The 26,808-nt window shown below is 47.3% G+C and overlaps 3 protein-coding genes and 1 long non-coding RNA gene across 4 annotated transcripts; 2 read left to right on the top strand and 2 right to left on the bottom strand.

Moving 5' to 3' along the window:
• Positions 1-2,146: 2,146 nt before the first annotated feature.
• On the top strand, positions 2,147-12,462 carry LOC114857582 (plakophilin-3-like). The gene is given in 14 exon segments (XM_029154194.3): positions 2,147-3,109; positions 5,612-5,653; positions 5,656-5,702; positions 6,184-6,956; positions 7,595-7,718; positions 7,980-8,184; positions 8,823-8,994; positions 9,292-9,409; positions 9,488-9,652; positions 9,753-9,935; positions 10,018-10,171; positions 10,434-10,626; positions 10,722-10,809; positions 11,449-12,462. Coding segments are annotated over 14 exon segments (2,643 nt in total). The 5' UTR covers positions 2,147-2,766; the 3' UTR covers positions 11,485-12,462.
• A 188-nt stretch (positions 12,463-12,650) lies between these two features.
• sigirr (single immunoglobulin and toll-interleukin 1 receptor (TIR) domain) lies at positions 12,651-16,254 on the bottom strand. Its single transcript, XM_029154218.3, has 10 exons — positions 16,012-16,254; positions 15,216-15,491; positions 14,930-15,137; positions 14,713-14,840; positions 14,489-14,626; positions 14,277-14,420; positions 14,051-14,153; positions 13,794-13,944; positions 13,530-13,707; positions 12,651-13,378 (listed from the first exon to the last, which is right to left on the bottom strand). Exons 1-10 carry the CDS (start codon positions 16,079-16,081, stop codon positions 13,209-13,211), a joined length of 1,566 nt encoding a protein of 521 aa, XP_029010051.1. The 5' UTR covers positions 16,082-16,254; the 3' UTR covers positions 12,651-13,208.
• A 237-nt stretch (positions 16,255-16,491) lies between these two features.
• Positions 16,492-16,797, top strand: LOC129604259 (uncharacterized). The gene is made up of 2 exons (XR_008694993.1): positions 16,492-16,592; positions 16,625-16,797. It is a non-coding gene; the product is annotated as an uncharacterized LOC129604259 (long non-coding RNA).
• An 86-nt stretch (positions 16,798-16,883) lies between these two features.
• LOC114857584 (anoctamin-9) lies at positions 16,884-25,971 on the bottom strand. Its single transcript, XM_029154196.3, has 26 exons — positions 25,858-25,971; positions 25,272-25,588; positions 25,028-25,161; positions 24,309-24,383; positions 24,104-24,226; positions 23,892-24,028; positions 23,734-23,783; positions 23,581-23,639; positions 22,321-22,400; positions 21,688-21,822; positions 21,516-21,606; positions 21,373-21,433; positions 20,736-20,818; positions 20,537-20,641; positions 20,219-20,383; positions 20,112-20,148; positions 19,608-19,719; positions 19,429-19,486; positions 19,251-19,348; positions 18,965-19,161; positions 18,724-18,876; positions 18,505-18,652; positions 18,291-18,410; positions 17,969-18,062; positions 17,715-17,827; positions 16,884-17,567 (listed from the first exon to the last, which is right to left on the bottom strand). The coding sequence occupies exons 3-26, from the start codon at positions 25,049-25,051 to the stop codon at positions 17,552-17,554; spliced, it is 2,334 nt and encodes a 777-aa protein (XP_029010029.1). The 5' UTR covers positions 25,052-25,161; positions 25,272-25,588; positions 25,858-25,971; the 3' UTR covers positions 16,884-17,551.
• Positions 25,972-26,808: the final 837 nt, after the last annotated feature.

Below are 26,808 nucleotides of genomic sequence, written 5' to 3' on the forward strand. Positions count from 1 at the left end.
CAGAAGGTGTCATAGACTTCACCCTGACTCCCGTCGTTACGCCCGGTGATCCTGAACTGGGCTGGGGATTCGGTAAAACAGCTGCCGTGATGCTGCAGACGGGCTGAGTCAGCAGCAACGTGTTGCGACATCGCCCAAAAGCCTAAACTCTTATCACATCTCACAAAATGCTGGCGTACATTCAATCGTACGTATAACCAGCACAATATAGACGTGACATAAAACACTGAGCGGAGCAGCTGCCCGGGCTGTACAGGAACGTCCACCAGTAGCACTGGGGACAAACCAGTGAGCTGAGCGTCAGAAAGCAGCCACACTCTGAAGAGGCAGTCAGACCTGGTCACCCCTCTGCTCTCACACACCCTGAGGTGTCGTCAGGTGTCTCCTTGACTCACGTCCTTTGTTTCATGTATCCTTGGCATGTACCTGCGAGGTAGAGCCAAAGTGTAATTGTCGGGGCGGTGACTGTTGAAGTGCTCTATAAGTTATAATACTGTCTAAGATCAGATCAAATCCCCGGTTGGACGAGCAGACACGCATCCCCAGAGAGAACACCCACAATCGGTTCCACTTCATTGGTAATGGTAAGTCAGACGCTGAGATTCCTTTTTCTTTCCTTGCTTTTTAGACCATAGGGGTTCAATGCAGGACTTTAAGTCCCTGCATCATTTAAACAGACTGATTGTGACAGTGAAGGTAACATTTTGATCGCAACCCGATAATGGAGGTCACGTTTCCGTATCTCCCGCTTCGCCTTAAAACCGACCTTGATCCACCGTGGGTCCATGAACTCCACGGAGGCTCGGCTCCCCTCCAGGGAACCTGCATGAAAATCCCTCGGACGGGCTGCGCCTCAACTCGCGTCTGACGCACTCGAACAAAGGAAGGCAGCGAAGGGAAGAGAGCGATTACAGCAGATGTTTATTTATGCTTCGATCCAGAGACAGATGCTTTCATCCGCTCCATCAGGGGCCGTTTCTAACCTGAAACCTGGACCCAGACCGCTGCATGCTGCACCACGGGCGCTGCGCACACTCACAACTCATATTATTTCTTCATCACAATGACTCACAGTTGCTAAAGCTCAAATACAACAGCCGTGATAAAACTTAGGTGTGGCTCCAGCTTAATAATAGTGTGAGAGTGTGCCACACCTTGTAACAGTGCTCCATTCATACTAACCGTAACATGGTGTACGATACTCAACTTAATATGTGAGACAAAGATCTACGTGAGTTATCATTTGAAAACAGATGTGTAATGAGCTTAGAAGATGTATTATAATAGTAAACTATTATTAAAATTAAATATGTGTAACAACTCAACAGCACAAATGAGCTGTTTACACCTCTGGCTATAGTGGAGCTATGTTGTACAGTATGTTTGAACATACCTTGAGTAGATGTCATGTATTTGTGCAACACATTCAGGATGTGCACAGTAACCCAGCTCCACAGAAGCCCTGCAGTAAATCTGCTTCAAACGCGCTCAGTGTTTACAGAACAACAGAGGTGTTGGACTGGTTGTGCGTCGTTCACCTTCAGTGCAAAAATGACTGAGTGGAGATGAAATCGTCTCAGAGTTGTTGTTTAAAACTCAGCGTCTGGACAAACTGCAATATGTTTATATGGAATGTTTATGTGGATTTTAAAAAAAGCAGCTGCTGCGTCTGACGCGAGTTCCCGTCATCTGTGCGTTACAAGGTGGAGCCTTGTATCTGCGTTCAAAATGAGAGGAACTTGTCATGTGGTTGACCCTCATTTTTTTAAAAACATAACTTCAGTTTGACTTAGACTTAAACCACACAGAATTATATTAAAACCTTTTTTGAGATTTTCTATGGAATTCAAAAAGATACATTTTTTCAAACAAACAGGTAAAAATGTGCCGCTACCTTATTAATACACTGCAGAATGTTACAGACGCACAAGGAGCGGCTTTGAGGATGGAGCACTGGACACACAGACCTGCTTTAGCCCTAATATCTGTTTAAACAAGTCACACATCATTTAGCTTCTTTAATAATGTGACAGTGATCTGAAAAGTTATTTATTCAAAATTCTACCCTAAACCTACAGGAAGCAAACGCAACAATACTATGAAAACTATCACAACATAAGTAGTTGTAAGTACAAAATACTACAATTATGCTTTTTTATTATTTATATTATTTTATATTATTTTTTTATATTTTAAATTGCTTTACACTACAGCATCATCTTAGTGCAGTTTGCTGAAACGTTCTCTCTCTACACTAATACTAATCTGCTGTTGTAACATCCATGCATCATCTGTTTTCTTGGAAAGGTTGTGGAAAGGTCACCAGCCCATCGCTGGGCTGTCACACAGTAAAACATTCACACACACATTTATATCTACTGGAAATTCAGAGTCATGAACCGACCTGACCGCCTGTCTGTGCACAGGAACACACACATAGAACAATTGTTGTATTTGCTTAAATACCACTATTATAAATGGTCCAAGAAAACATTTTCAATAATTCTAGCTAATAATGTAGCTTTATTTCTGGCATGTATAGATAATTTCCACGTACATCAAACCTCCAAAACAAGTTGTGCCAAACTTTTAGAGCCTTTGTCGTGAATAAAGGCTTTTACTTAGAACTCTGATATCAGATATGACCATGTATGATCAGTTTGATAGACGGGACTATCGCGTGCGTAATGCGTGTGCTACCTGACCGGAGGCCAGCTCACCTGTGAGTCAGGTGGTTCGCACTCGCGGAGGCTCCACCTCCCGCCGATGTGCGCCTCCGCTCGACTGCCTCGAGCCGCACGGCGCAGCCGCAACGCAAACAGCGAGTCCGCGCTCGCGTTCAGTCCAGACCAGACGCACGTCCAGCGTCGCGCTTCTTCGCCTCGCACCATGAGCACCATGGCCTCAGACGCCGCGTTTCTGTCCGCTTTGCAGCCCAACACCTCGGTCACCACCTACGGGCTCCCGTCGGACATCCAGGTCGGGAATGGGAGCTCCATGAACGAGACGGCCAAGGCGCGGCGCGTCCAGCAGCAGGTCCAGATGAGGCTGGCGGAGAAGTCCACACTTCCGCGTCAGAATGGGTCGTCGGCCCAGTACGCCATGTCAGGTAAGCACCGAGCGTCTTTAATCGCTCTCAAAGGGAACGTGCCCGCATTGAACTTCTGCTGTGCGCGCGCTGCCGGTTGATCCCAGCACAAGAGGGGATTTAAGGAATTAACCCTTACAGCTGTGACACGGGTTCAGGCGCAGGTGGCGGAGCTCGGCAGCGGTATCCATCAGTCACAGTGCGGCAGCCAGCGGCCCGAAGGCCCAAGAGAGAGATAATAATGGGATGGATCACACTTTATTTGGGCCACTATTTATTGAGCGGTTGGGACAAACGTCGCTAAAGTTGGTTCTAAGGATTAAACTGACCTGTGTCTGTAGTTAGTTTCTCTTTTATTCCAATTCACCAAATGAAATGTTCTGACCACGAGTCGCGTCATTCTTGCAGCGTCTGCAGACTCGCTGCTCACCTGCCTATAGCTGCCGTCTGCTCGCACCATCAGAGAGGGTTAATGTGTAACAGGCCCAAACAAGACCCGCTTTCATGAACCTGCCCCATAGTTGGCTCGGGTGAAAGCCTCTCTCTGTGGGATTGGGTTTCAGGCGCTCGCTCAGCTTCAGGAGATACTCGGCCGATTGCGGCCGTGGCGTGAGAACCAGCTGTTGACGGTTCACGTGCGTCGTATTGTGAAAAGGGCCCTAGGAAACGCGAACTGGACCGTCACTCAGTTGTGTCGAGTTGTGGAGAAGAAACGCAAATAAAGTGAACGGTGAACGCTCGGTCGGACACGGAGGAGCAGGAGGAGCCAGACTTCGCCCTGGGCCGAGCTGGAAGGAAATATCTGTTTGCCGTGTACATGTTCTCGTGACATTGACATCTTCTGCTAAAACCTGTTTCGGAGCGAGGGAACGTATCCCGGCAACACAACAGCAAATGGCTTCCTTCTAACGCGTCATTTGAACGCATTCGTGTTCGCACAAGAAAGAGGAAAAAAAAACGCAGCATTTATTCAGGAACACGTCAACAAACGTGCGTTTATGACAGTGACGAGCAAAAGGTGTGTGTGTGTGAGGGGGGGGGGCAGAAAAACTGGATTATTTACGATCGTTGCGTATTTCTTCGTGGGTTTATGATCAAAGTTGATTTTTTTTTTTTCAAAAGACAACAGAGTGAAGAGGGCCGACGTTTTCAGGGCGTGTCGTCAGCGCGCTGCGATTGCGAAGGTGCGCTGGGCGTCGCCGGGGCCGCGCCCGGCCCAAAGCATGTGTCAGTCATTTCCTTCACCGACTGGTTTTGCGTGCGCGTGCGCTCCCGCCTCCGAACGCGCAAACGGTTCGGGCTCGGCGGCTCGACGCAGGCCCCACACGCAGAGTGTGACGTCTCTTTAGGCGTCGGGGCTCCGTGGACTCGTTAGTTTTGAATGATGGTCACGCCTGTGCAACAATGTGCAAACACATTTGTCCGGTTGCCGCATCATTTGTACAGATGGAGGGAGGTCAAACCAGCTGATCTCTGTCTACCTCTATTATGGGTCTTTGCTGAATGAACACTCTCATCAGTTCCAGTGGATTTTGCAGTAATGCTATCAGACGTTATGTAGCATGCACCATCATAAAGCCTGGCTCGGGGCTGTTCCCCCTCAGTCCTTATGTAACCTTTATTTGAATTACTGAGTTCACTGGGAAGAACCAACTCATTCTCTGAAAGGTGCATTGTTGTTGGTTTTTTTTCAGAAATGATTCCTAATTAAACACTTAAACACACACAAACACAAAAATGCTTTGGAGTCGACCTATGACCGAGTCAATAAACTGTTTCCCAAGAATCCACTTGCCTGTTATCAGCACTCGGCAGCTCGGGCTCAGTCAAACTGTGCTGAGCAGGAATGCGTCTGTCCGATAGAACCCGCTGCCTAATTGAGCGGTAACCAGACACCGGACCCGGTGGCAGGTCCAGTGCACTGTGCATTCTTTAGTGCAACGGGACACCTGCCATTCACTCTGTAGAGTTTGCTTCCCTAAAGTGTCATCATGTGGCTGCAGAGCTGTGGTTGACAGTGTATCTATTTACAATTTATAATTCAGTTTTTTTTATTTAGATTTGTTTATTCTACAACAGAAGTAGCATAAAAGTTTTATTGTATCTGTGATTATAATGCTGCAGGCAGTAACACTAGCAAAGTGCATTGTTGACTTGATGCTGAATATTTTATGGAGGTGGCTGGGTTCACAGGATAAACCTAATTAACAGCATCAAAGTGAAGGTACTGGTCCAGGTAACGTTAAACTACCTCTAAATAAAGGTCGCTGCTCATTTTGAAGCCAATTTTAAAAATCCTAGATTTGTTAGCAATGACCTCATTTCTCCTATTCTCTGTCAGCTCTTGTCCAGGGTGACTTTCACTATAAACAGACTTTGAAACGTCTTGTTTGCAGAAGATTTAAAGGGTCAATTATTAAGAGACCTTCACACAGGAATGAATGGAAGGGTTGTATAACAGTGCTGATGTCACTTTGTATGTATAAGTAAAACTTTTTGATCGTTTCCTCTGCTTTGTTCCAGAGCATGGTGGTTCTTCATCAGTGAAGTATCAAACCTACAACCCAGCTTCAGCTCTAAGTCGTCCTACATGTACTCAGGCTCCAGGACAATGGTGAGTTCAACTGTTTTGCCTCAGGATTTGCTCCGGTGATGCAAACATGAAGATGTGCCTGTCGCTAACACTAAACCCCTGCTGCTGTCACTGCGTCGTCCAGCACACTTCATGTGTGGTATTTCACAGTGACCTGTGACCAGGGTTTTCATGTCCACCCTCTAGATTCCTTCATTCTTAGCAAGTGAAGGTCTGGGCTGCAGGGATTTGTCCACGAATACCTGAGCGAGCTGAAGTTCAGTTCATTACTTTGACGTTTCTGTCTACACTGCTTCTGTGGGAACCAGTAATCAGCACCTCCCAGTTTTTGCAAGAACCTTGAAATGACTAAGGACTGAGTCGTGACCTTCCGTCCTGCAGTTTCCCATCAATCCAGTCACATCCCTGTGACCAAATTTAGAAACGATTATTTTAGCCGCACAGAACGACTCAACAACCTCACACAGGCAGGGACTCCTCTAACCTCTGTCTTTGTCCTCAGGGCCCGCGCGTGTCCAACAGGTCGGCCTTCAGCAGCCAGTCCGCTGCCCCGGAGATGCTGCAGTTCCAGAGGATGAGCGTCGGAAGCGGTGGAGTCGGGGGAGGAGTTGGGGGAGGAGTCAGTGTTTCCGGCGGTGGCGGTAGCGGTTTCTACCGGGAAGACATGCGCATCGGCAACTACCAGGGGAACATCAGGCAGCAGAGCCAAATGGACCCAGAGACCCTCTCCCTGCACTCGATGCGGCAGCAGACGCTGAGGATGAATCCCTGGATGAACGACGGCAGCGATGGCGGCAGCTTGGTCTCTGACCGGGACGCCACCTGCAGCCGCCAGTACGCGCAGAACACAATGAACGGCTACACCAGCCAGGTGAGGCAGGGCGCCGGCACCATGACCTTCCCGCCGCCCATGCGCCGATCCCTCAGTGGCACGCTGTACCGCGGAGGGATGGCCGGGGGCGAGGCGGCCATAGTCCAGCAGCAGTCCTTCAAAGGGCCGGCCCACCGCACCATCAGCAGAATCACGAACCGAAACCGCATGAGCATGGGGTCCACGTCCGGGACCCTGCAGCAACAGATGTCCTTGAGTGGGAGCAACTACGGCGGGGACCAAGTGGACAGGGGCTTCATCGTGTCTGGCATGTCCGGTTCCCAAGGGAACATGGGCAGCCTGTCCCGTGCCATATCGATGAAAAGCATCCAGAGCGTGGGCCGGGGCATGGACATCTACAGTGGGCAGACGGAAATGGGAGCCAGCTCGGGCAACCTCATCGGGTGAGAGGCCACACCGCCGCCTGGTATCCTCACCGCTGCATGTGTTCAGGCAACTAGAGGGTGTTTAAATATTGTGTGCCGTGCAGGGAACTCACTGTCTGCCAGATGTTTAGCCGCGCTGCCTGCATGTCACTCATGTTAGCTGCATCACGCTAACATTAACGAGTTAGCGAGCACGAGTTAGCGAGCACGAGTTAGCGAGCACGAGTTAGCGAGCACGAGTTAGCGAGCACGAGTTAGCGAGCACGAGTTAGCGAGCACGAGTTAGCGTGCGCAGCTAACTCAGGCTCAGTGCTTCTGCTCCACACACTGAGCCTGGACTAAATCCGTTGCACCAGCGTGTTCGTGCCAGAGGCTCTTTGCGATGTGAACAGTGTGTTTTCCTGCATGCTGTGGATTGGGAGGTGGCTCCATAGTGGCAGGACTGGTTCTGGGTGTGGCAGCTTAGTTGCAGGCCTCGCATTTCACACATCCCACAGCGTGTGGTTAGCTGAGGTTATCTGCAGACCGCGGTGTGATCTGAAAGAAATACAACACGATGAATATTGCAGATGGAAAACAAATGTTGTCTAAATCATTGCTCCGTTGCTTTACAGTGAAACATCAAAACTAATTCAATGATTTACATTCTTCCTAAGGATCGACACCTTGGACATGCCCTCTGCGGTGCAGTACCTGAGAGAGGATGACCAGGAGCTACAGGTCATGGGAGCCGCCTACATTCAGCATGAGTGTTACAGTAACAAGGACGCCAAAACGGAGGTAGTTCAAACAGATGCACTTGTGGTTAGAATTCCTCTGGGTACTTCCTCTCCGAACTTATTGAGACACATTGTTTTCCTTCGAGCGAAGGCCGATGATGGATGTTTCTTCATTTATGGTTACATAAGTTAACCACAGCTTTGTTTTGCTCTCTAGTTCCACATGTTTCTTAAGTTTATGATTAGTGTAAAAGTATGTGGACTCTTTTTTTTTTTTTTTAGTTACTGTATGAAAAGAAGGCTAATCTGAACGTTTCTTCAGGTGCGTCGCTTGAAGGGCATCGCTGACCTGGTGAGGCTGATAGGCAGCAGCAACACCGAAGTGCAGCGCTATGCTACCGGCGCCACGCGCAACCTCATCTACGAGAACATGGACAACAAGGTGGTGCTGATCGAAGAGGATGGCATCCCGAAGCTCCTCGAGGCGCTCAAGAACACGGACGAGGAGGTCAACAAAAACGTCACGGGTAGGAGCGAGCCCCGATGTCGGCCGTTGAAACGGGAGCAAGACGCAACAAGCGAGGTCGCGTCAGCCGGCGGCTTGTGGGTCGTCGCCTCCGACTGACGCGATTGTAAAACAGTTCGTGTTTGGAGGAGCGTGATGTTAGCGATTAGCGCTAACAAACTCCTAGCAAGGCGGCGAGCTGTAACCAAGAAAATGGGGTTTGGTGGATTGATGAGACACCGCTTCGTCCAATCAGTTGTCCTTCGCTGCATCTTTCCTCCTCTGTGGCGACACCGACGCCTGTGGGCGCCTGAAGGCTTGTTTCCACTTGACTCAGCCGTCGGTGCTCATCCATTCTCACGGGTTCATCTGCTGTCTCGTGCGTCTGTTGTTAGAATTTGCCGCCCCCTCTTTATATAGTGGAGGCCTGTAAAGCGTGAACATAGGCAGCTCCTGTATTTTCTATACGACAGGCGAGCGCTGGGGGAATGTGTGGGAGTTGTCTGGGCCTGTGGGCCGACGGTACATCTGCCGCTCCCTCTCATGAGTGAAGGCCGTGTCAGTCGTTCCTTTAGCGGTTACACCTTGATTTGTGTCTGTTGAGGGAAAAAAAGAAAAAGTAGAGACTAACTGTCATTTTTCTGCTGTGTATTCGTGCAGGTATCCTGTGGAACCTTTCGTCCAAAGACACCCTGAAGGAGAAACTGGCCAAGGAGGTGCTCGTTGATCTGACGGACAAGGTCCTGGTTCCCCTGTCAGGAGCTCCAGACTCTGACAACAGTCTGACTGCCTCGGAGGCAGACATCTTCCAAAACACCACAGGATGCCTCAGGTGCACCTCTCTCATGAGTCTCCTCTGTGGTCGCAACTTGTCTTCTGATCGAGTCGGGCCGGCTTTTTCTCCCATGACCACATTTGCATTTGGAGAACTTGTTATGGCAGGACAGTCACGCTGCTGAACGCTAGCCCCTCGCATTTTTCCCATTGCATCACTCCAACCCCTTCTGCTCTGTTGTGTCCACCTTAAATGTGCCTTGGTATAATTTGCACCTGCCCAGAATCAAACTGTGCTTACGTCTCTGTTAATGACCTGTATGACCTGACAGCCCAGTTTCTGTGTGTTGCTCAGGAATTTGAGCTCTGTGAGCGAAAAAACCCGTCAGCTTATGAGGGGAACAAATGGCCTGGTGGAATCTTTGGTGAAATACGTCAAAGGCACATTAGACAGTAGAAAGGTGGAAGAAAAGGTGAGCCAAGAGGAGATGGAGCTGAATGAATGCGTGTCAAAGCCTTGTCTTTGCATTAATGTACCTGTGCTTTTTTAGGGGGTGGAGAATTCAATGTGTGTGCTGAGGAATCTGTCCTACCAGCTCTATTCGGAGATGGCTCCATCTGTTATTCAGCGCCTTGAAGGACCAACCAGAGAGAAAGCCACCGGCAAGGGTGAAGCCATTGGTTGCTTCACACCTCAGAGCAGGAAAGCCAAAAGCGTATGCGCCAATTAATTTTTACTTTCTCTGTCGCCGTGTCAATCAGCCGTCCATCAAAATCAAAACCCTCCTCCTCCCTGTTTGTCCATTCCCCTGACAGAGCAAAAACCAGGATCTGACCACTTTTGCTGAGGTTGCTCGGGTGCCGAAGGGCATGGAGTGGCTGTGGCATCCCGATATAGTAGAGATGTACAAGAATGTGCTGCAGCAGTGTGAGATCAACTCCACCACCCGCGAGGCGGCTGCCGGAGCCCTGCAGAACATCACCGCCGGCGACAAGAGGGTGAGACGTCGGCCACCAGCTCGTTCAAACGCACTAATGGAACGCTGTCTCGTGTCTGAACGGCCTTTCGCTCGGTTCACAGTGGGCTGGAGTGCTGAGCCGCGTGGCCCTGGAGCAGCAGCGCATTCTGCCAGTGCTGGTGGACAAGCTGAACTCCAGCAACGACGCGGAGCTGCGCTCGTTCACAGGCCTCCTGCGAAATCTGTCCCGCCACGCCAAGGATAAAAGTGACCTGGGTCAGTGAAACATATGAACTTCTGGTTCTGTAGCAGCCTGTCAAAATAAAGTAAAACCGTTACCATTAAGGTGAATTCCGAGAGATATACACAGCTCTGTGACATCGTCTTTTACATGAGGGAGTGACAGTGAGGAAAAGATGTGAGACGGCTCAAACTGGAGTGAAACCAGGACCAGTTCATTTATTCATGTCTGTACCAGTCTGATTGAAACTGGTTTTCACATGCTCTTCACAACACCTCCCTGAATCAATGTGTTCAGCCACGAAGCTGGTGAATCACCTGGTGGAAAAGCTGCCCGATGACCAGACGAAGGGGCCCTCCAACGACGTGGTGGTCAACATATGTGGCGTCCTCAACAACCTGGTGACCTCCACCCCCGTCGCGGCCAGAGAAATCGCGTACTTCAACGGCCTGCCGAAGCTGCGCGCCATCAAGGAGTCTCGGGACACCAGGTGAGCGGCGCCTGCACGGTCCCATGCAAAACGCTGCAAAGCCGCGTGAAGTCACCGGCTCCGAGTGTTGACCGGGGTTCATTCTTCTGTCTTAGTTCTGCTGGGACGAAGGCTTCCAAAGCAGCAGCTACGGTCCTCAGCAACATGTTCCTGTACAAGAAGCTACACAAGCAGTACAGCGAGGTAAGATCAGTAGTTCTTGACAACACAGAAATGGTCTTTAAGTTGTTGTTGCGGGACGGAAGATGTTTACTACAGAAACACATTTCCCAAGAGCGTGCTGACCTCTGACCCAGGCACAGCAGGTGTGCCTGTGACACCAAGGTCGAAGCTTGTGGAAAATGTCCTAGTGATTCCGAGAGTGTTTGTGTCTGAGAGCGAGAGTGATGGTGTGTCTCTCCTTCTCGTCAGTTGGGCAGCTCGTTTCTTTTCAAACCTGTGTATCCCTGACTGTTGCTGCTTTCACACACCTTCCCGGGCAGGTCCACCTCTCGGGCAGGCCCAGGTGGATTTACTGCCAAGCACAGATCTTGACTTGCCCCTCCCAAGGGTGCGGCGTTGCACTTTTTTTCCATAACGAACAAGTCCCGACATGGCGAAAGAAATGCGTTAACGCTTCCCTCACAATTCTGGCCTCAATATTCAGCTATCAGCGCCATACGTTGGAAAAAAACCCATGCACATGCAGTAGGCGAGAAGCAAAGCAGCGAAACAGAGGACTTCACAACTCTGTCGTGCAGTAAACCTGTGTATGAATGAAGCAAATAATAATTTGTGTTTTCCATCTTCATACAATATTTTCCATTTTTCTTTCTCTTGCAGAAAGGGTTTTCAAAAGCGGACTTTGTGGCTTCGTAAACATGAAACAAAGGAGAACTAGTCACTTCTGCAGCTCTGATCAGTCCACCTTTTCATGGAAGGAGTCTTTAAACAAACTCTGTATTTGGATCAACGACACCTCAGGTTCAGTCTGTGTCTCCCACGTTTAGGGACACACCAGCTGAACACAGGCAGCGCCGGATCGACCTGACGGAACGTGACTTCCAGTGTATTTTTGATGGACTCTTTAATACAAATGTGTGTGTGTGTGTGTGTGTGCATGTGTTTCATTCTGGGTTTAGTTTTCTGTCAGAGCAATATAGACTTATATAAGCCTGCAGCTGTTTGTTCCTGCCATTTACCTGCTGATGGACAATGGACACTTGTGCCTTATCTGCTCACTGTTGCCTAACTCACTGCACAGAGGCAACACTTGAGCAACTAACATCATATTATACAGGAATCGTTTGAATATATTTTATGTGATGTGTACATTTTAGATAGACAAGTATGTTTCTATGTGATGACATGTAGCTGAATGTAAACCTTTTGCAGAGACACTGAAATGTGGATCTTATTGCATTTGATTCAGAAATGTGGTGATTGTGACGATTGCTTTGAAAGCCGACTGTTGTTTAGTCATGACCTGATGGATCTTCTGTTTTTATCCTGTCACTGCTCATTGCTTATTGTAAATGTGTGCGTGAGGGGGACGTGTTTTGTCCCAACTTTGTTTTTGTACCATACAGTTCATGTTAAGTACAATTGATATTTTTGCCATTTGTTTGACCATTGTGTAATTGTCAGCCCACTGATTTGTTGAGATTGGAAAATCCAAATTTTTGAAATTACATTTATTACTTGATAATATTGATTAAAAATAGCTTAATCAAAACTACATCATATTGAATTCATATCATACTAAAGATTGACCCTTTGTCCTCAAACAATTTTTGTGTACATACAGATGTATTACTTGATATTGTTCCGCTAATAAAAAGACAGATTTGGAAATGATTGCGCATGTTCTTCTTCTGCTGTGACAAACTGAGGCTAATGTGCTAAAATGTCGGCCGCGCCTTGTTTACATATTTGCTCCTGCTCAGACAGGAACGGTACCAGACTTTCCCTGCTGCACCCTTTACCCCTGCTTCTTTCACAGCGGGTAATCATTACTGCATGCAGATTACAACGCGAGACACGGGTTTTGTCGAGCTGCTTTATTCCTGTCATTACCACAGCGTGGTCACATATACAGGCCCCCTGCACAGAGACGTTATGAGCTGTTGGTTCTGATGTCACAGACTTATTGTAGTTTCATTTGACCGAAGTGCAAAGGGTTCAAACCCAACTGAGACCGTCTTCCCCAGTCGTCTGTCATCTGTCAACAAGGCAAACTGCTCCACAAACCACATAGTTTTCATCTTATCTGCATATTGCTTAACATTACTGCACCCTCTGCTGGTACAAAAACAACTGTGACCTGACTCATTTTCTACATTTATAGTGAATGATTTAACTTAAATGACTTAAATTTGAGTCTTCTTACACAGAATCACTGAAAATAATTTAACAAAATACAAATGTATTAAAATGTCTCTTTGGTAAATGGAAACAGGAAAAAGACACTGTTCCCCCAGTAAAGAAAAGAAAAATATTAGGCTGCTTGACACAGAAACATAGAACAAGGCTATGCACATGACATGCACATGACATGAGATCTAGATTTTTTTACTGATCAGCACCAGTGAAGGGCGTGTGGATCAAATGTCCTCAGCAACTAGGCAGTAGAAATCTGAACGCGCGCCATAGTTCCGTGATCCCAGATCTGAAACATCGATGTCCGGGGATTTGGATTCAGCCGTTGTGATGGGAGCAGGGGGGAGGACGGGTGCGGTGCACACCATGGCCCTGTACACAGGGAGTCGAATCCCTGCAGGGGAGGATGGCAGAAGCGGTGAAGAACATTTTACATAGTGATTTAAATGCATCATACTGTACGTTTCCTCTAATGTAAATTTCATCCTCACGTCTAATTTTAGGCTTATTTGAGCCCAGGGGAGGCCATAAACTGCTGCTCTTACCCAGATCTCCAGCGGGGTCCGTGTCCGAGCGGCAGTCCAGGTAGTCAGGATCCACAGTCAGCATCGGGTCTTTGTCGTCTTGCAGCACCGTCTGCGGGTCGCCTGCAGACTCGCTGCGGAAGACCAGCGTGCGGGGCATCGCGAGGGACAGCTCCTTCCAAAAGGCAGACGAAGGCGTCTGTCGAAGCCAGCGTCGCAGGACACAACACACTGTTGCTTATGGTCGAATGAAAAGAGCATTTGTGATACTGTTGCGATACTTACCACAGAGTTTTGTCTCCAGGTGAGTATAGTGAGGCAGTGCTGGTGCTCGCTGAGCTGCTGCTTGATCTCAGCCCGCATGCGTTTGCTCTGACCCTCCAGCATGATGAGGATGGGCTGATTGCACAGGTCCAACAACTGCAGAAGCCCCTGTCTGCAAACACGCAGGAAAGCTCATATGAAAGGCAAATAGGGCAGTAACACTGACCCTGAGTGGTGTCAATTACAACGATAGCACAGTCTGAGTTTGTGAGTCTGACCTGAAGTTATTGTCGCACCAGTCCTGCTCGAGGTAAGCATGCGAAAGCAGCACGATGAGACGACGAGAACGACTTATGTTCATTATCAGCTCTGCAGAAGGTTCTGGACACAGTGTGAATTGTTAAAACTGAACAGGCAGTAAAACGACAGTGTCCAAGACGAGGCTTTAAGATGAGAGTGGTTATAAAGGCCTCTGGTTTATTTAGTGCATCAACCAGAGCCTACCTCCACCTGGCAGGATGTCATTGTCGTTGAGATGCACTTTGTAGCCATGCTTGCTCTCCAGATGAGGTTTGAGGATGAAGTTGACAAACTTCCTGTCGTAGTCGTTGTTCACGTAGGAGATGTAGGCGTCGTATAACTTCCCGTCTGCAGGCAGAGACACAAAGTGTAACGGCGCCTCCGTGCACACGAGCAGCTGCAGCGCGCGGCCTCACCATTGAGCTCGTAGTCTCCAAAGGAGTTCCTGTAGCACAGTTTAATGTTGAGGTGGCAGCGGGAGTAGACGAGAGCGGCCGCGGCCAGCAGCAGGAGGAGCGCGACGGCGGCGATGACAGCCGCCGTGTGGCTGGGGCCTGAAACGAGTCATCGCAAGCTACAACCGTGGATCCTGGGAGCAGTAAAATACATTTGAAATAGGTCGCCGTTATTGGCGCCGTACTTGAACTCTCCAGGCTGAAATCTGATGAAACATTCCTCACTGTGCAGCTGTACATCCCCAGGTCCTCCACCTCCCTGACGGTGACCACCACCAGGCTGTTCACCAGCAGCTGGCCGGCGCCAGGAGACCTAATCAACAGGGGGGGGGGGACCGACATCACCTCCACATTCAAACGCCCCAGTGAGGCAGGAATCTACAACGTTGGCGGCTGCGTCACCATGAGGAGGAGTTCTGCGTGTGAAGCGTGTGGTTGCTGAGCGGCTGCCCATCCTTCCTCCACTGCAGCGCAGTGTCACACTGCTCCTCGCTCGGGTCCCAGAGGAGCAGAGCCGTGCAGTTCATGCTCACGCTGGAGCCGACGTTCACCCACAGTGTGGTCAGGCCACTGCGGGGTTTGAATTCAGGTGGCTCTGAGCACTGCAGCTCTGTGAACACACCGTTGTTACCACTGTTAGGAGCTGCAGACAACGGAGGCTCTTTTTTAGAGATACAGTAATACTCACCCTTAACAATGAGGTGCACGGTGAAAGAAGCTGAGCTGTTGCCCGGTTGGGTACAGGTGTAATTCCCTTCATCCTCCGAGCGGATGTTGGCAAACTCCAGGAAGGTCTCCCCGAGCGGACCGCGGATCTGCTTACAGTCCTTCTGCCAGGTGAACTGGATTCGTGGGCCCTCGGGCTGAACAGGCTGCAGAGGGCAGTCCAGCTGATATGGAGGCGCCTGCTGCCCCACGTGGACCCTCTGTTCCTTAAATCTGCCCTCGTCCACGCAGGTCTGAGCTGCAAACAGAGAAGCACGGAGTTTACACAAACACGCACAGCCTGAGCGTTTCTGCCTGATGAATGGGAATTACCAGTATTTAATGCATTGAAAGGAAGCAAACATCTGCTGGGAAAACACTTTGCATACAGTCTGATGATGTAACACGTTTGCATACACTTTGTGAAGACTGTGCTGGTCTCTCTCTCTCTCTCTAGTACTGTATATACACACTTTTAAAGCTTGACCGCCTGCTTCCTGTCTTCATCCCCTATGCTTTAATTTTTCTAACACATCCTGGTCCGAAGTCCGGACCCGGTCCTCATGTTGCCAGGCAACATCATGTGACCCAGTCCACGCCATATGTGCGGTGAACTGGCGTTATTTACCCAACCAGTTTCTCCTGTTGTTGGCCGACAGGTAGTACAGGACAAATGTTCCCGAAACAACAACCACCATGAACCAGTGTTATATTTAAACGATCCAGGACACAGTAAATAGCAGTAAAGTTTGGATAAGGCCTCGTTTGTTTACTCTTACCGGCGGTGAAAAAACCCTTGTCCCATGACCCGGTGCACGCCAGCAGGAGAGCGACTAAAATCACAGCCATGAGCCGCAGTTCTGCTCCTTGTCCGTCTTCAGGTGGGAAGTAAACCGGCAGACGGTCGGTTTTGGTCTCTACATCGCTACTTGTGGTGACGTTGCCCGGTGTGGAGCCGTGGAGGCGACTACGCGGACGTCAGCCTCGGGCTCGATCAGAGTCACCTGAACGGACCCGAAACTCGCCTCGCTATTGGCTCGCGGTGACCACGTGACCCCGCGCCGGCTTTCACCTGAGAGGAGTGAAGCGAGGAAGCCTTACTGAAGCTCACGTGAGAGTGCTGCGATCTCACCATCACAGCATATTCACGCGGCGCTTTGTACCTACTCACTTACAGAAGCCCGGATCCTATTTAACGTATTCTTCATTACGTTACAACTGTAATAACTATATGGAACAATATAAGTTGGCAGTTTTCTTATTGTTTCCATTAACTTTATTTGGTTAACATTTAGCTAAAATGCAGTTAATGCAGAAAATATTTACTTCTTTCACAATTTATATAGACTTTTACAGTCTTGTAAAATAACATTACTTGTAAAAACATTACAGTAATGGTAATAAAATTCAGGAGTTGTAACCATCAACTCTGTTGTGTTGGGTGGGTTTCATTTTATTAATAATTCAGAACCTTGCAACCCAGTATTTTTGAAGAAGCTTTATCAGAGTGGCAGACTTTTCCACCTTTCCACACCGCATACGCCTCTGGTGAAAAAAGCTTTATTTTTTATTTAAGAGTTTGATGATGAAAGTGAAAGTGTGAGAAAATCCTTTGCAGAAACTTCATTAAAACATCACACTTCGACAGAACTGAGGTCATGGCTTTAACGTCTTCAACAGAACAGCACTGACATAAATGTAGCTAACACTTAAATACTGTAAATACAATATAAAAGACATTGCTCTGAATATTTCTTAAATCTATAATTTAGGAATTATAATTATAATGTGAGAAAAAATTACTTAGAAGGTAGTAGAGGACATTTTTTTTCTTCTCTTCATTAGTATAAAATACTGTACTACAATACAAAACATTCCAAGGCCTGACATCTTTACAGTCTACCTGCAATAAATGCAACAATCATCACAGCGCTTTGTACAATATAAGGCAACATTGTAGCACAAGTGGTACTGTATTTGCAGTAGCAAATCTTAAGCCGTTCATTAAAAACACAACTAAAAAATAAAGAGATCCTACAGCATGCTGTCAGTGCAGTAAAATAAGGACAGTCTCATGAAAAAAATGGTCAGTCACTGTACACTTGCTCTGCCTCAAACCTCTCAGTGTCCATCACGGATGCAAAGTCAGATAAGCAGCACTTAACGTTCGACTGTAAACATGAAAGACCTCTATGTGAACTCTTCACAGGGATAATTAATAGCTTTGAAGTTGATTCAACACTGTGATAGTCCTAATGCTCACAGGAACATCAGGTTCATCTTCTCAGCAAAGATGATGTTCTACAGACTCGAATACCGTCACATGTCAAACGACCTGCAAGGAGAAAAAAAAGCAAGGATTAGTTTGCTGCAGCATCCGTCCTGTAAAATGAAACAGAGGTTTTATCAGCTTCTCATTCTTCAGATTCTTATGATATGATGATGAAATATAAAACCAGAATGACCTCAGGTCTAGACTCACCTTAGTTCCTCTTTTAATCTTTCAAGTTTATCAAAGAGTCTGTCATTCTTGACCTGCATCGGAGCGCTCGGTACAAACCAGGCCGCAACAAATTTGAATATGACGACAACATGCTGCAAGTAGAGAGGCAGACGCTTCACATGGGCAGTTCCTTTCGGTTTGCGAGCATATCATTATTATCAAAGACAATGCTCTATCATTTTGTTCCAGCTCAAATTACTGTTCTGGCATCTTAACAATGCTAAATGATTTACCTCAAACAGGATGACAAATGCGAAGCGCACAGCTAAGATCAGCCAGAACTGTGGGGTGAGACTGTAGTCCTCGCTGCTCCTGTAGTCCCTGTAGCTGTGAAAAGGAACAGAGCAGGAATCACATGTTATCTAGTTTATTTATTAAAATATCAATGCACAGACAACAGCAAATACTCACCATAGTCAACGCTCGGAGAGCGTTAAATGTCATGTCATAATGTCCTTAATTATATGTTTTGACTTTACTTTCTTGTAACATAAATGTCAGAATAATTGCAGTGGGATGTTGTAAAAGGACAACTATGACTAACACAGAACCAACCTGCAATAAGTGACATTCAAGCCAGTAGGAGTCTTCATTATTCCTTCATTAGACTCGTTTGTGAACTTGGGATCTATTCGTGCAATGGAGAGCGTGTTGTTGATGTAACCAGCCATGCAGCTTGGGAAACACACAAAAAAGAAATGATTTAAAGCCATTCGTGCACATGATGTGGCACAATAGACACCGTTGATAGAAAAATCCACATTCTCACTCAATATCTGAGACGGTGCCGTTGGCACACGGGCCGTAGCGGTAGCGGTACACCAGGCGAGGGATGAAGTCCGAGGACACGCCAATCACCAGTCCATTGGCAATGACAGCTAAGACGCCAATGGCCTCCAACACGTCAATCCACACTCCTGAAGAAGAGGCCATGTTGGTACAAGGACTAAGAGCTACGCTAAGGGATAAAAAGTCTACCGGTCCTCACCAATGTCGTTGGTTTTCTTGGGTACCATTCTGCGCTCAAGCGTCACCATCTTAATGGCATCCAAGCGTATCTCTATAACATTATTAAGGAGCGCTAGCAGAGGAGCAAGTGGAAACGCTGCCACAAATATGGTCGTGAAGCTGAACTGGATCACTAAGAAGGACAGGAAGCATAATATCAATGATCACAACTAGCGTAGTGCACGGTTTCCATTTGTTAGCGCAGTTAGCGGGGGACAAACCCATCTCCAGGAACTCATTGAACAGGCTGAAGGAGTCCACGTCATTGAGGCGGTAGTTGCTGAGCCAGTCTCGAAGCTTGCAGATATCGCACAGCTCCGCCCCGTCCTTGGCCTCTGAGTCATCCTTCAGGTAGCAGTGGGCACATTTCCTCTGCAGCCTCTTGGTTCTTCTCCTCTTCAACCACCTGGAGAACCAGCTGATGCGACAGGGAGGAAGGTCAAACAGCCTGAACCCCGAGCTGGGACAGGATTTAAACATTGTACATCACATCTCACGTATACTTACGGGCCGCTGAATTCAAAGACGTTGCTGATGGTTTGCTTCAGTACCATTATAATCGCCATTTGGATGAAGAGGTCTGTTAAACATCCACTGGGGTGGCACTGCACGAAGGACAGTTAAATGGTTGGTATAAAAATATTAAAATGCAATATATCTATTTACAAATGGGGCGTTTACTGACCTCCTCCAGCCTCCATTCGCCTGCAATTCGCACATACCCACTAGGATGGCCATTTATGCTGTGAGGTACGTTACAAATGCAAGCTGTTATGAAAACTAAACCACAGATAAACACATTTATATACAATACTGTAGCTCATCAGGAACAGTGAACATCAACGTGTGAATTAAAGCTCTTACCGGCCAAGGAAGAAGGCAACGTAGAAGAGGGACGAGAAGTAAGTGAAGAACTGGAAGGTGAACATCTTGACAGTGAAACTTTTCTCCGTGGCAGCAAACGACCGCGTTTCCTCTGGTGGAGGCAGACGTGGAGTTACCGTGGTGATGAGTGCATGTCACCATTTGGCCAACAGATGGCAAAACCTCCAACCCTCACACTTACAGTAGTTCTGCTACTTCTTTACTGTTTCCACATATATACATAATGTATGATATTAATCACAAATGTGTACAAAAGACAAACACATTTAACAATAAAAAAATCCAATTTTTCATTTATTGGTGGAGCTCCCTGGTTTCTGTGTGTCTGACCTTCTTCCTGGTTAATTACCTGCATATCTGCTGCACCTCCTCCAGGTTTGTTTGCCTGCTCCCACTGCCTCAGTTATTCCATTCAAACTGCTCACCTAACATCTCTAAACATGCACTGTGTAAGAAGTAAAAAGGAGCAGAAACTAAACAAACCTATTTCGCAGAGTTTCATGGCTACCATCCGGTTAATCTGCAAAGACAAAGCCATCGTCAGCCTCAGTGAGAACCACACTGAGGGTCACATTTAGATGCCTGTGTACCCGGGTCATGATGGTGATAATGAGGTAATGAAGGACAGCTCCGAGCATCATTGCCACCATATTTGCATTATTAATCAGAAAATCCCAGGACGTCTTGGTGAAGAACGCTGCTGCGAGCGCCCTGAACACCACCAAGACAAGCGTCAGACCAATGATCACCACTATCTGTGGAAACACAAAAACATTCGCTTGTCTTGTGTTTTTTTGATATCACCTTCACTCCATGAGTAAACCTGACATATCCAGCGTCAAGATGCTTGTTTTAACTCAACAGTTGTGACGTCAACCGAGGCTCCAAAGTGTAAAATCATCACTCACCATAGCTGTGACAAAGACTAATACCAACGTGCTCCGCACATAGGAGTGTTTGTGTTTTTTGGGTTGACACTGTGCGTCGTTCACAATTTCCAAGATCAATTCCTCCTACAATTGGAAATAATAAACACACAGCTGTGAATTCAAAACCGTTGGTGAACCTGTTGTTACTCAGACGGGACATAACGTGTAAAACTGATACCTCCTCTTCACACCAATCAGATACTTTCCATTCACAAACAAAGGAAGCGCGGTGTCTCTTCCAGAACTCCAGAAACAGTGTTGCTGTGCAGGAAAGGGATTTAAATAAAGGAATAAAGCCTTTATGAAACAAAAATATGACATAACGACACATAAACTTTAATCTTTTGATCACAACTATGTTTTATGGCAGACTTCCATTCATCTGCACAGCCAGTATCACACTACATTCCTTCACAAAGCACAGAGGTTCTCTGGAAAGGAAGAGCTGAATAATGGAGTGACTGAGCATTTCTATGTGCTCTTATATATGACTGCTCGACCACCCCCACGGCCAGATGGCCAATGCTGATTCAGATGTGAGCAGCCAAGAGGAGTAGGTTCGCTCAGTGATGTGGTATCTCCTTGGCAGTGTCTGCCTCGGCGATTAGAAGAACACCCAGGCAGTTGGATAAAATAGATTCCAGGCATTTGTACAAGTTTCGCATTTAGGTGAATGCACAACAGAATTGGGAAATTCAATTATTATAAAACCTGACTGTTGAATGAGTCGCACTGGTTCTGACAAACCCCGTGTGTCCTCTGAAATACCAGGAATAATTCATCCGAAAGCGTTTGAACAGGAAACATGAACTCACCCCACACGGCCATGAACATTGCGAAGAACACTGTGCCGTAGTTGTCAAACAGCAAACTGATCTGCAGACAGACAGACCCGCAGTGAGCACCGACACACCGGCTCCCCGTCCCGGTGACCCCGGTGACCCCGCGCCCCCCGTACCTTGGCGTATGCACAGGTGTCGGAGAGCTGCCACGTTTGGCACTGGTCGCAGAGTGAGCACATGACGGTGTCCGCTTCGCAGACCTCCTTTCTACAGCAGCAAAAGCACACGAGTTACCGCCGTGCAGACGCTCCGCCATGACACATCCCGACGAGCTGCGAGGAGACTTACATGAGGGGGGAGCTGTTGAAGAAGGCGAGGCCATAGAGGAAGACGATGATCCCGATGATGGCGGGAGGGATCAGCAGGAATGTGTACCAGCCCAGCCACAGGTAGTACAGGGCCACCTTCTCCCCAAAGTAGTTCCTGGGACGAGCACAGAGAAGGGAAATTTAAGGTCCAAGCTGCAGGTTGACGTCCAGGGTCGAGGAAGCGTAATTCTACCAGCAATATGGGTCTGAAATCCTACCTTAAGCATCAGAGAAATGTTTGCTTGCATCTCATAGTATGGATTTTATAATAGCCTGTGCTGGTTTTGCTGGTCTATTTAAGATAGTAATGATGAATGCAGCAAATCCTCTGATTTCAGCAGATGTTTGGGTGCAGTGGGTTTTTACAGGGGTGTGATAAATGACCTACACAAAAAGCTGGAGGCAGCCTCAGCAATTTGTGGCTTTTTCTGTAAATACTGTTAATAAAATTAAATAATGTGTCCAAACAATGGCGGCAAAATACGTGTTTACGCGTTTTGTTAACCCTCGAACCTACTTCACGCTGGGATGACATGAAAGACAACAACGCTGCTATGACTGCGGCTGAATGAAAAGCAAAATAATGAATAGGCTGTTGTGTTGCAGTCCAGACCTGACAGCAGTTATGGGTTGCCCTTGGAGACAGGCTGTCCACCGTGCCCAGCTCTCCGTCAGTTCTCTCTGCTTCTTTTTCTGAAAGCAGAAACACAAGACATCAAAAGCGGAACACCAACATGAAGACGCGCTGGGATGAAAGAGACCCGTGTGATGTTTTCTGGTTTTGCTACAGTCGCTTCCATGGCTGTAGATGCGCGACTATTGGTTTTCTGCATGAACTGGTCATTAAACATTATCTGAGCTTCCCCAAAGTCTCAAATGTCAACGGTGAAAATTATTTCTAAGCTGATAAAACAAACCTACATCTTTTTCTACAAAGTAATGGCACATATTTAGATAGCTGGTTGTGCCACTTTTTTACCACACATCAACTAGGTAAACTTTGGGTCTACTACAATGTTTAATTAGGAAAGAACATGACACACAGTACGTACTGTACCTTAAGCAACAAAGGAACAAAGGAAAAGCCTCCTTTGCGTTCTCTTTATCGCTACCTGATACTGTAAAGGGACGCAAATTAGAGGTTCATTAAGGTACAAAAACATAATGTCAGTGTAATGGTAGAAGTTAGACAACGCAGCAGGACAATATTAAATATTAAAGTATTATTAATATATATTAAGCTCAGATCTAAACCCACTCACACTCACACCAGGCATCTTAACATTATGGCTGAGTTAAATCCGTTCCGTTCAACATGCATGCTGGATGCATGAATGCAGGAATCGCTTGCTGCCAACAGGTCGATCAGGTATTAAAGGACTACTGTCAATATTTTCCCACCAACAATCTACGTGGAATTTCAATGGATGTGATCAATAAAGACAAGCTTTAATTATATGCAAATGACTTAACCTTCCAGAATAACACAGACAAACAGGCGCTACAATGTATTTACCCACAGCCAACAGTTCACAAATGCAATAAGCACTGTGCTGTTTATGTATGTGCTCATACATCAGTATTCCTTTACTCTCAATATTGGGTGACTCACTGACTCGCACAGCATCTCTGTGAACAAGTACTTTTTTGGCAGGAAAGTATTGTTTTGTAAAATCATTGCCAAGTTTCAGTTTACAAATTTAGAAGTTCTTAAGAAAAGAAAAACACTTTGGTCGCCACGTGAAGAGCAGAGATTTATCAGCAGATAGTGCCGCTATATTTAGCGCAACTATGTGAGGAACCCGTGAACAAACCAATGGCACATACGAGTTTAACTATAACCTCATTCAACGTATGCTAGAGTGACTTTTACCTCATGTAGGCAGAATCTGGCCTCAAAAACCCTGGCCTTCATCAACTCACGCAGACTCTCTGCGAAGATTGACAGATGAGAAGAACTACTGTCAAACAGTGTACGAGCAGCATCGCATGAGCGGCTCAACGATTGCACAGACGTGTTTCTCACCTCCTGAGTGTATATGGGTGTGATTCAAGATGAAGTGGACGATCCTTATCCTGGAAAATGATGTATGTACAGGATGTACATACATTAGAGATGAGTCACTCATAAACTGTCACACTGTTCAAATCAATCATAGAAGCTCCTCCAGCAGTGAGTTTTACCTGGTGCTGAGGGGCACGATGTTCTGATCTGAACTCCAGTTGCAGGCGTCAGACACTTTGAGCAGATACCTGTACTTCTCAAAGATTTCTTTAGGCGCTTGGATCCCGTAAAAGACCAGGTCGTCATCAATGATTTTCTGAAACAAACAAACAAACAAGGGCATAATAAACCAGCTCGTACAATAACCGCTGTGCTACAGACGGGAACTTACTGTAACTCTGATGTTCTTTTTTTTTAGTTCTTCTATGTATTCAACCTGCTTCTTCAGAACCTCTCGCTCCGGGTTATCTCGTGTTTTGGCGACAAGCACGTAGTCGTATGACAGTGGAGTATGCTGTGGGATAAGAAACATGCAGATCGGGATCACGTGGAGGACGTTTGAATGGTTTAAAGGCAAAAAGCTTCCATGATCTCACCACGGGAGGAAGTGACGTCTGTTCGTTGCCATTCTCCTTTATCACTCCTATGATTTCTAGCAGCTCAATGCTGGGCTAAAAATAGAACAATAACAATGCAATAAGTCAAACAATGGCAGACAATGTGCATGGCCATGTGTATTTGAGCTTTTATAATGATGTAAGAATGCTTGTTATTAGGCCTAATCACGTTTCATCACCGCCATTGATGCGTAATAATAAGCCTGAGGAATCAGTTTCATTGTGTGAAACCAGTCTAACTATGGAGGAGTGTCATGAATGTCACAGTGTTGAGAGGAGTCGTGGTGATTGTGACTCACCGTGAAGCCACGGCAAGGGTTAATTCAATCTTACTGAACAGCATGGCATGTGGATGTGCTGTCACCCTCACTCTAGTCCAAGATATTCACCTAACATGGCACTAACCTTCAGTCATTGCAACATATAGGCCAAAGTATGAAGGTGTGGCTGATACAAAAGCGTGATATGTACAGTATGATAGGACAGGTCTGTGCAGCGGTGGATCAAATGCTCTATACAGCATGAAACAAGGCGCTGGGGCGCGTCTCTGCTGGAGCTGAATGGTGTGACAGCGGCTGTCAGTCACGTTAAACACAGCAGGCCCGTGGCTACAGAGGAACAGCTCTGAAAGTGGGAGCTGGCCTCGGAGTGGGTTCATTGAGTATCGACGTAATCTCCGCGTGAACGTGATCCCCTACCTGCCTCCTGTGGCCACCGGGCATGGCGGAGCGCTCTGATCTGCAGATGCAGGTGATTGTCCGTAGTATAAGAAAGCCCCAGTCACCAGCCACTGATCCCCAGACCACCTCGGTGCGCTCACGGACACGCCGAGCTGCGAAATGACACGAAACCTCTTGAGCGGCTCGGGAGAAACTTCCGCACTTCCTCGAGACACAAGCCGGCTGTTGTTTCCGCGGCTGAGGAATGTGAAAGCGACTCTACCTGTTGCTATCGGCGCGAGCGGCGCTGGTCCCCGCGGCCGCCACCTCGTCCCACGTTCCGTCCGTGCGGCGGCGCGGCGGGCGGGCGAGCGAGCGCAACGCAGCGCGTCTCCTTTGTGCGTCGGGGCTGTCGCGCGGACACGGCACCGCCGGGATGCGGGCTCGTCAGGTGCGATGGAATGGCATGTTGTCGTCGCCTCCGCCTTCTCGATGCCGCCCGCGTCCGTCAGCGGCCGCTAGATGGAAGCAGACGCGCTGGGTTGGACCGCGGCGCTTGGCTGAGGCTGAATCATCCTACACGCGTCGGCTCGCTTCAGCCTGACATTTGTTATAATAGAAAGAAAAAAAACATTATATGAACGTAGAACGTCTATAAACGTTCTATGAATCATGAAATTGTGATTTGAGCACGTCGAAAGGCCATTCACTGCACAGGACGAGGGACCACATCAGCCAAGAGGCAACGAAGTAGAAGGCGATAGAACCAAGATTCGTGTCATTCCTCAGCCGTGACGCAAACGAGATAATGGCAATGACTGTCAGGTGAATTAGTACAAGTCAAGTAGTTTCATCCAAAGGAAACGCACCTGGTAGACGTACGCGGAAGCCTTGCCTCAAATAAAGCGCCCGCGTCGAGTGTTTCGTGGTGGTAGTTTGCTTTTCAGGATTTTGTGTAGTCATTCTCCAACTGTAAATTCCAGCTGCTTCAGCAGTTTTACTTCTCCTTACTGTAATAAGAAGAGAGTAAAGCACACCTCCTTTAATATACACCAAGTATACTGCACTTTAGGTTTTATTTAATTATCACACTAAACTGTACTAAAAGAAATATATTAAATTATATTATCCTTGTTGCCTTGTATAATATAAAAAAGGAAAAGCTATTTTTAAAGATGTTTGTTTGGTTTTCTTCCCACGTTCAACAGGAAGTGTCTGTAAACTGTATATGTTTAAGTACAGATTCCGTCTCGCTACTTGAATCCTCCTCAGCTTTGTTTTGATTTGGTGCTTCTGGCCATTGTCCTGAGAGCTGAATCACTGCCATGGCTCCGGGTCGTGTAATGGGGCATTCTCTAAGGAATGCAATTAGCCAGAGTAGCAGCCACCACAGTTTATATTAAACTTTATCTGATTTAAAACCCACCACCTCTCGCAGAAGGAGACATTGAATGTGATTTGGCTGCGCGCTCCAATGGGCTATTTCTGCTTCCCATCCTTTCCCTTTAAGTGAACAACTAACAGATCAGACGGGTGGGCCCCTGGTGCCTTGTTATTAAAGCTGTGTTTTACCATTAGCCTTGGAGACCTGGGAAAAGAGTGCACACCCAGGAAGAGCCACACGTCAAGGAGGAGAGCCCTTTAAAAAAAAAAGTGGTCACGAAAATGAGCAGCTGTATTTCTGTACTCAGCCACACCCCATAGAGGAGGATAACATAATTACACCAGTACAGGACTGTGTAAACCACTTGAAGGGTGACAGAGGAGGCTGCTGCTACTAAATTTGACCAGAGCGCAAGAACACACAGTAGAGAGGGCAG

This window comes from Betta splendens, chromosome 6 (genome assembly GCF_900634795.4).
Source record: "Betta splendens chromosome 6, fBetSpl5.4, whole genome shotgun sequence".
Lineage (NCBI taxonomy): Eukaryota > Metazoa > Chordata > Actinopteri > Anabantiformes > Osphronemidae > Betta > Betta splendens.

What these genes read in the sequence shown, in the direction of transcription:
- LOC114857584 (XM_029154196.3), bottom strand. Translation starts at nt 25,051, where the DNA reads ATGCCCGGTGGCCACAGGAGGCAG. An exon ending in GTTGCCTTCTTCCTTGGCCG is followed by an intron (nt 19,487 to 19,607) that starts GTAAGAGCTTTA and finishes CGTACCTCACAG; the next exon opens with CATAAATGGCCATCCTAGTG. An exon ending in CAATGAGTTCCTGGAGATGG is followed by an intron (nt 18,877 to 18,964) that starts GTTTGTCCCCCG and finishes TGTCCTTCTTAG; the next exon opens with TGATCCAGTTCAGCTTCACG.
- sigirr (XM_029154218.3), bottom strand. Translation starts at nt 16,081, where the DNA reads ATGGCTGTGATTTTAGTCGCTCTCCTGCTGGCGTGCACCGGGTCATGG. An exon ending in CGTGCACCTCATTGTTAAGG is followed by an intron (nt 15,138 to 15,215) that starts GTGAGTATTACT and finishes GTGTGTTCACAG; the next exon opens with AGCTGCAGTGCTCAGAGCCA. An exon ending in CCTGGAGACAAAACTCTGTG is followed by an intron (nt 13,708 to 13,793) that starts GTAAGTATCGCA and finishes TGGCTTCGACAG; the next exon opens with ACGCCTTCGTCTGCCTTTTG.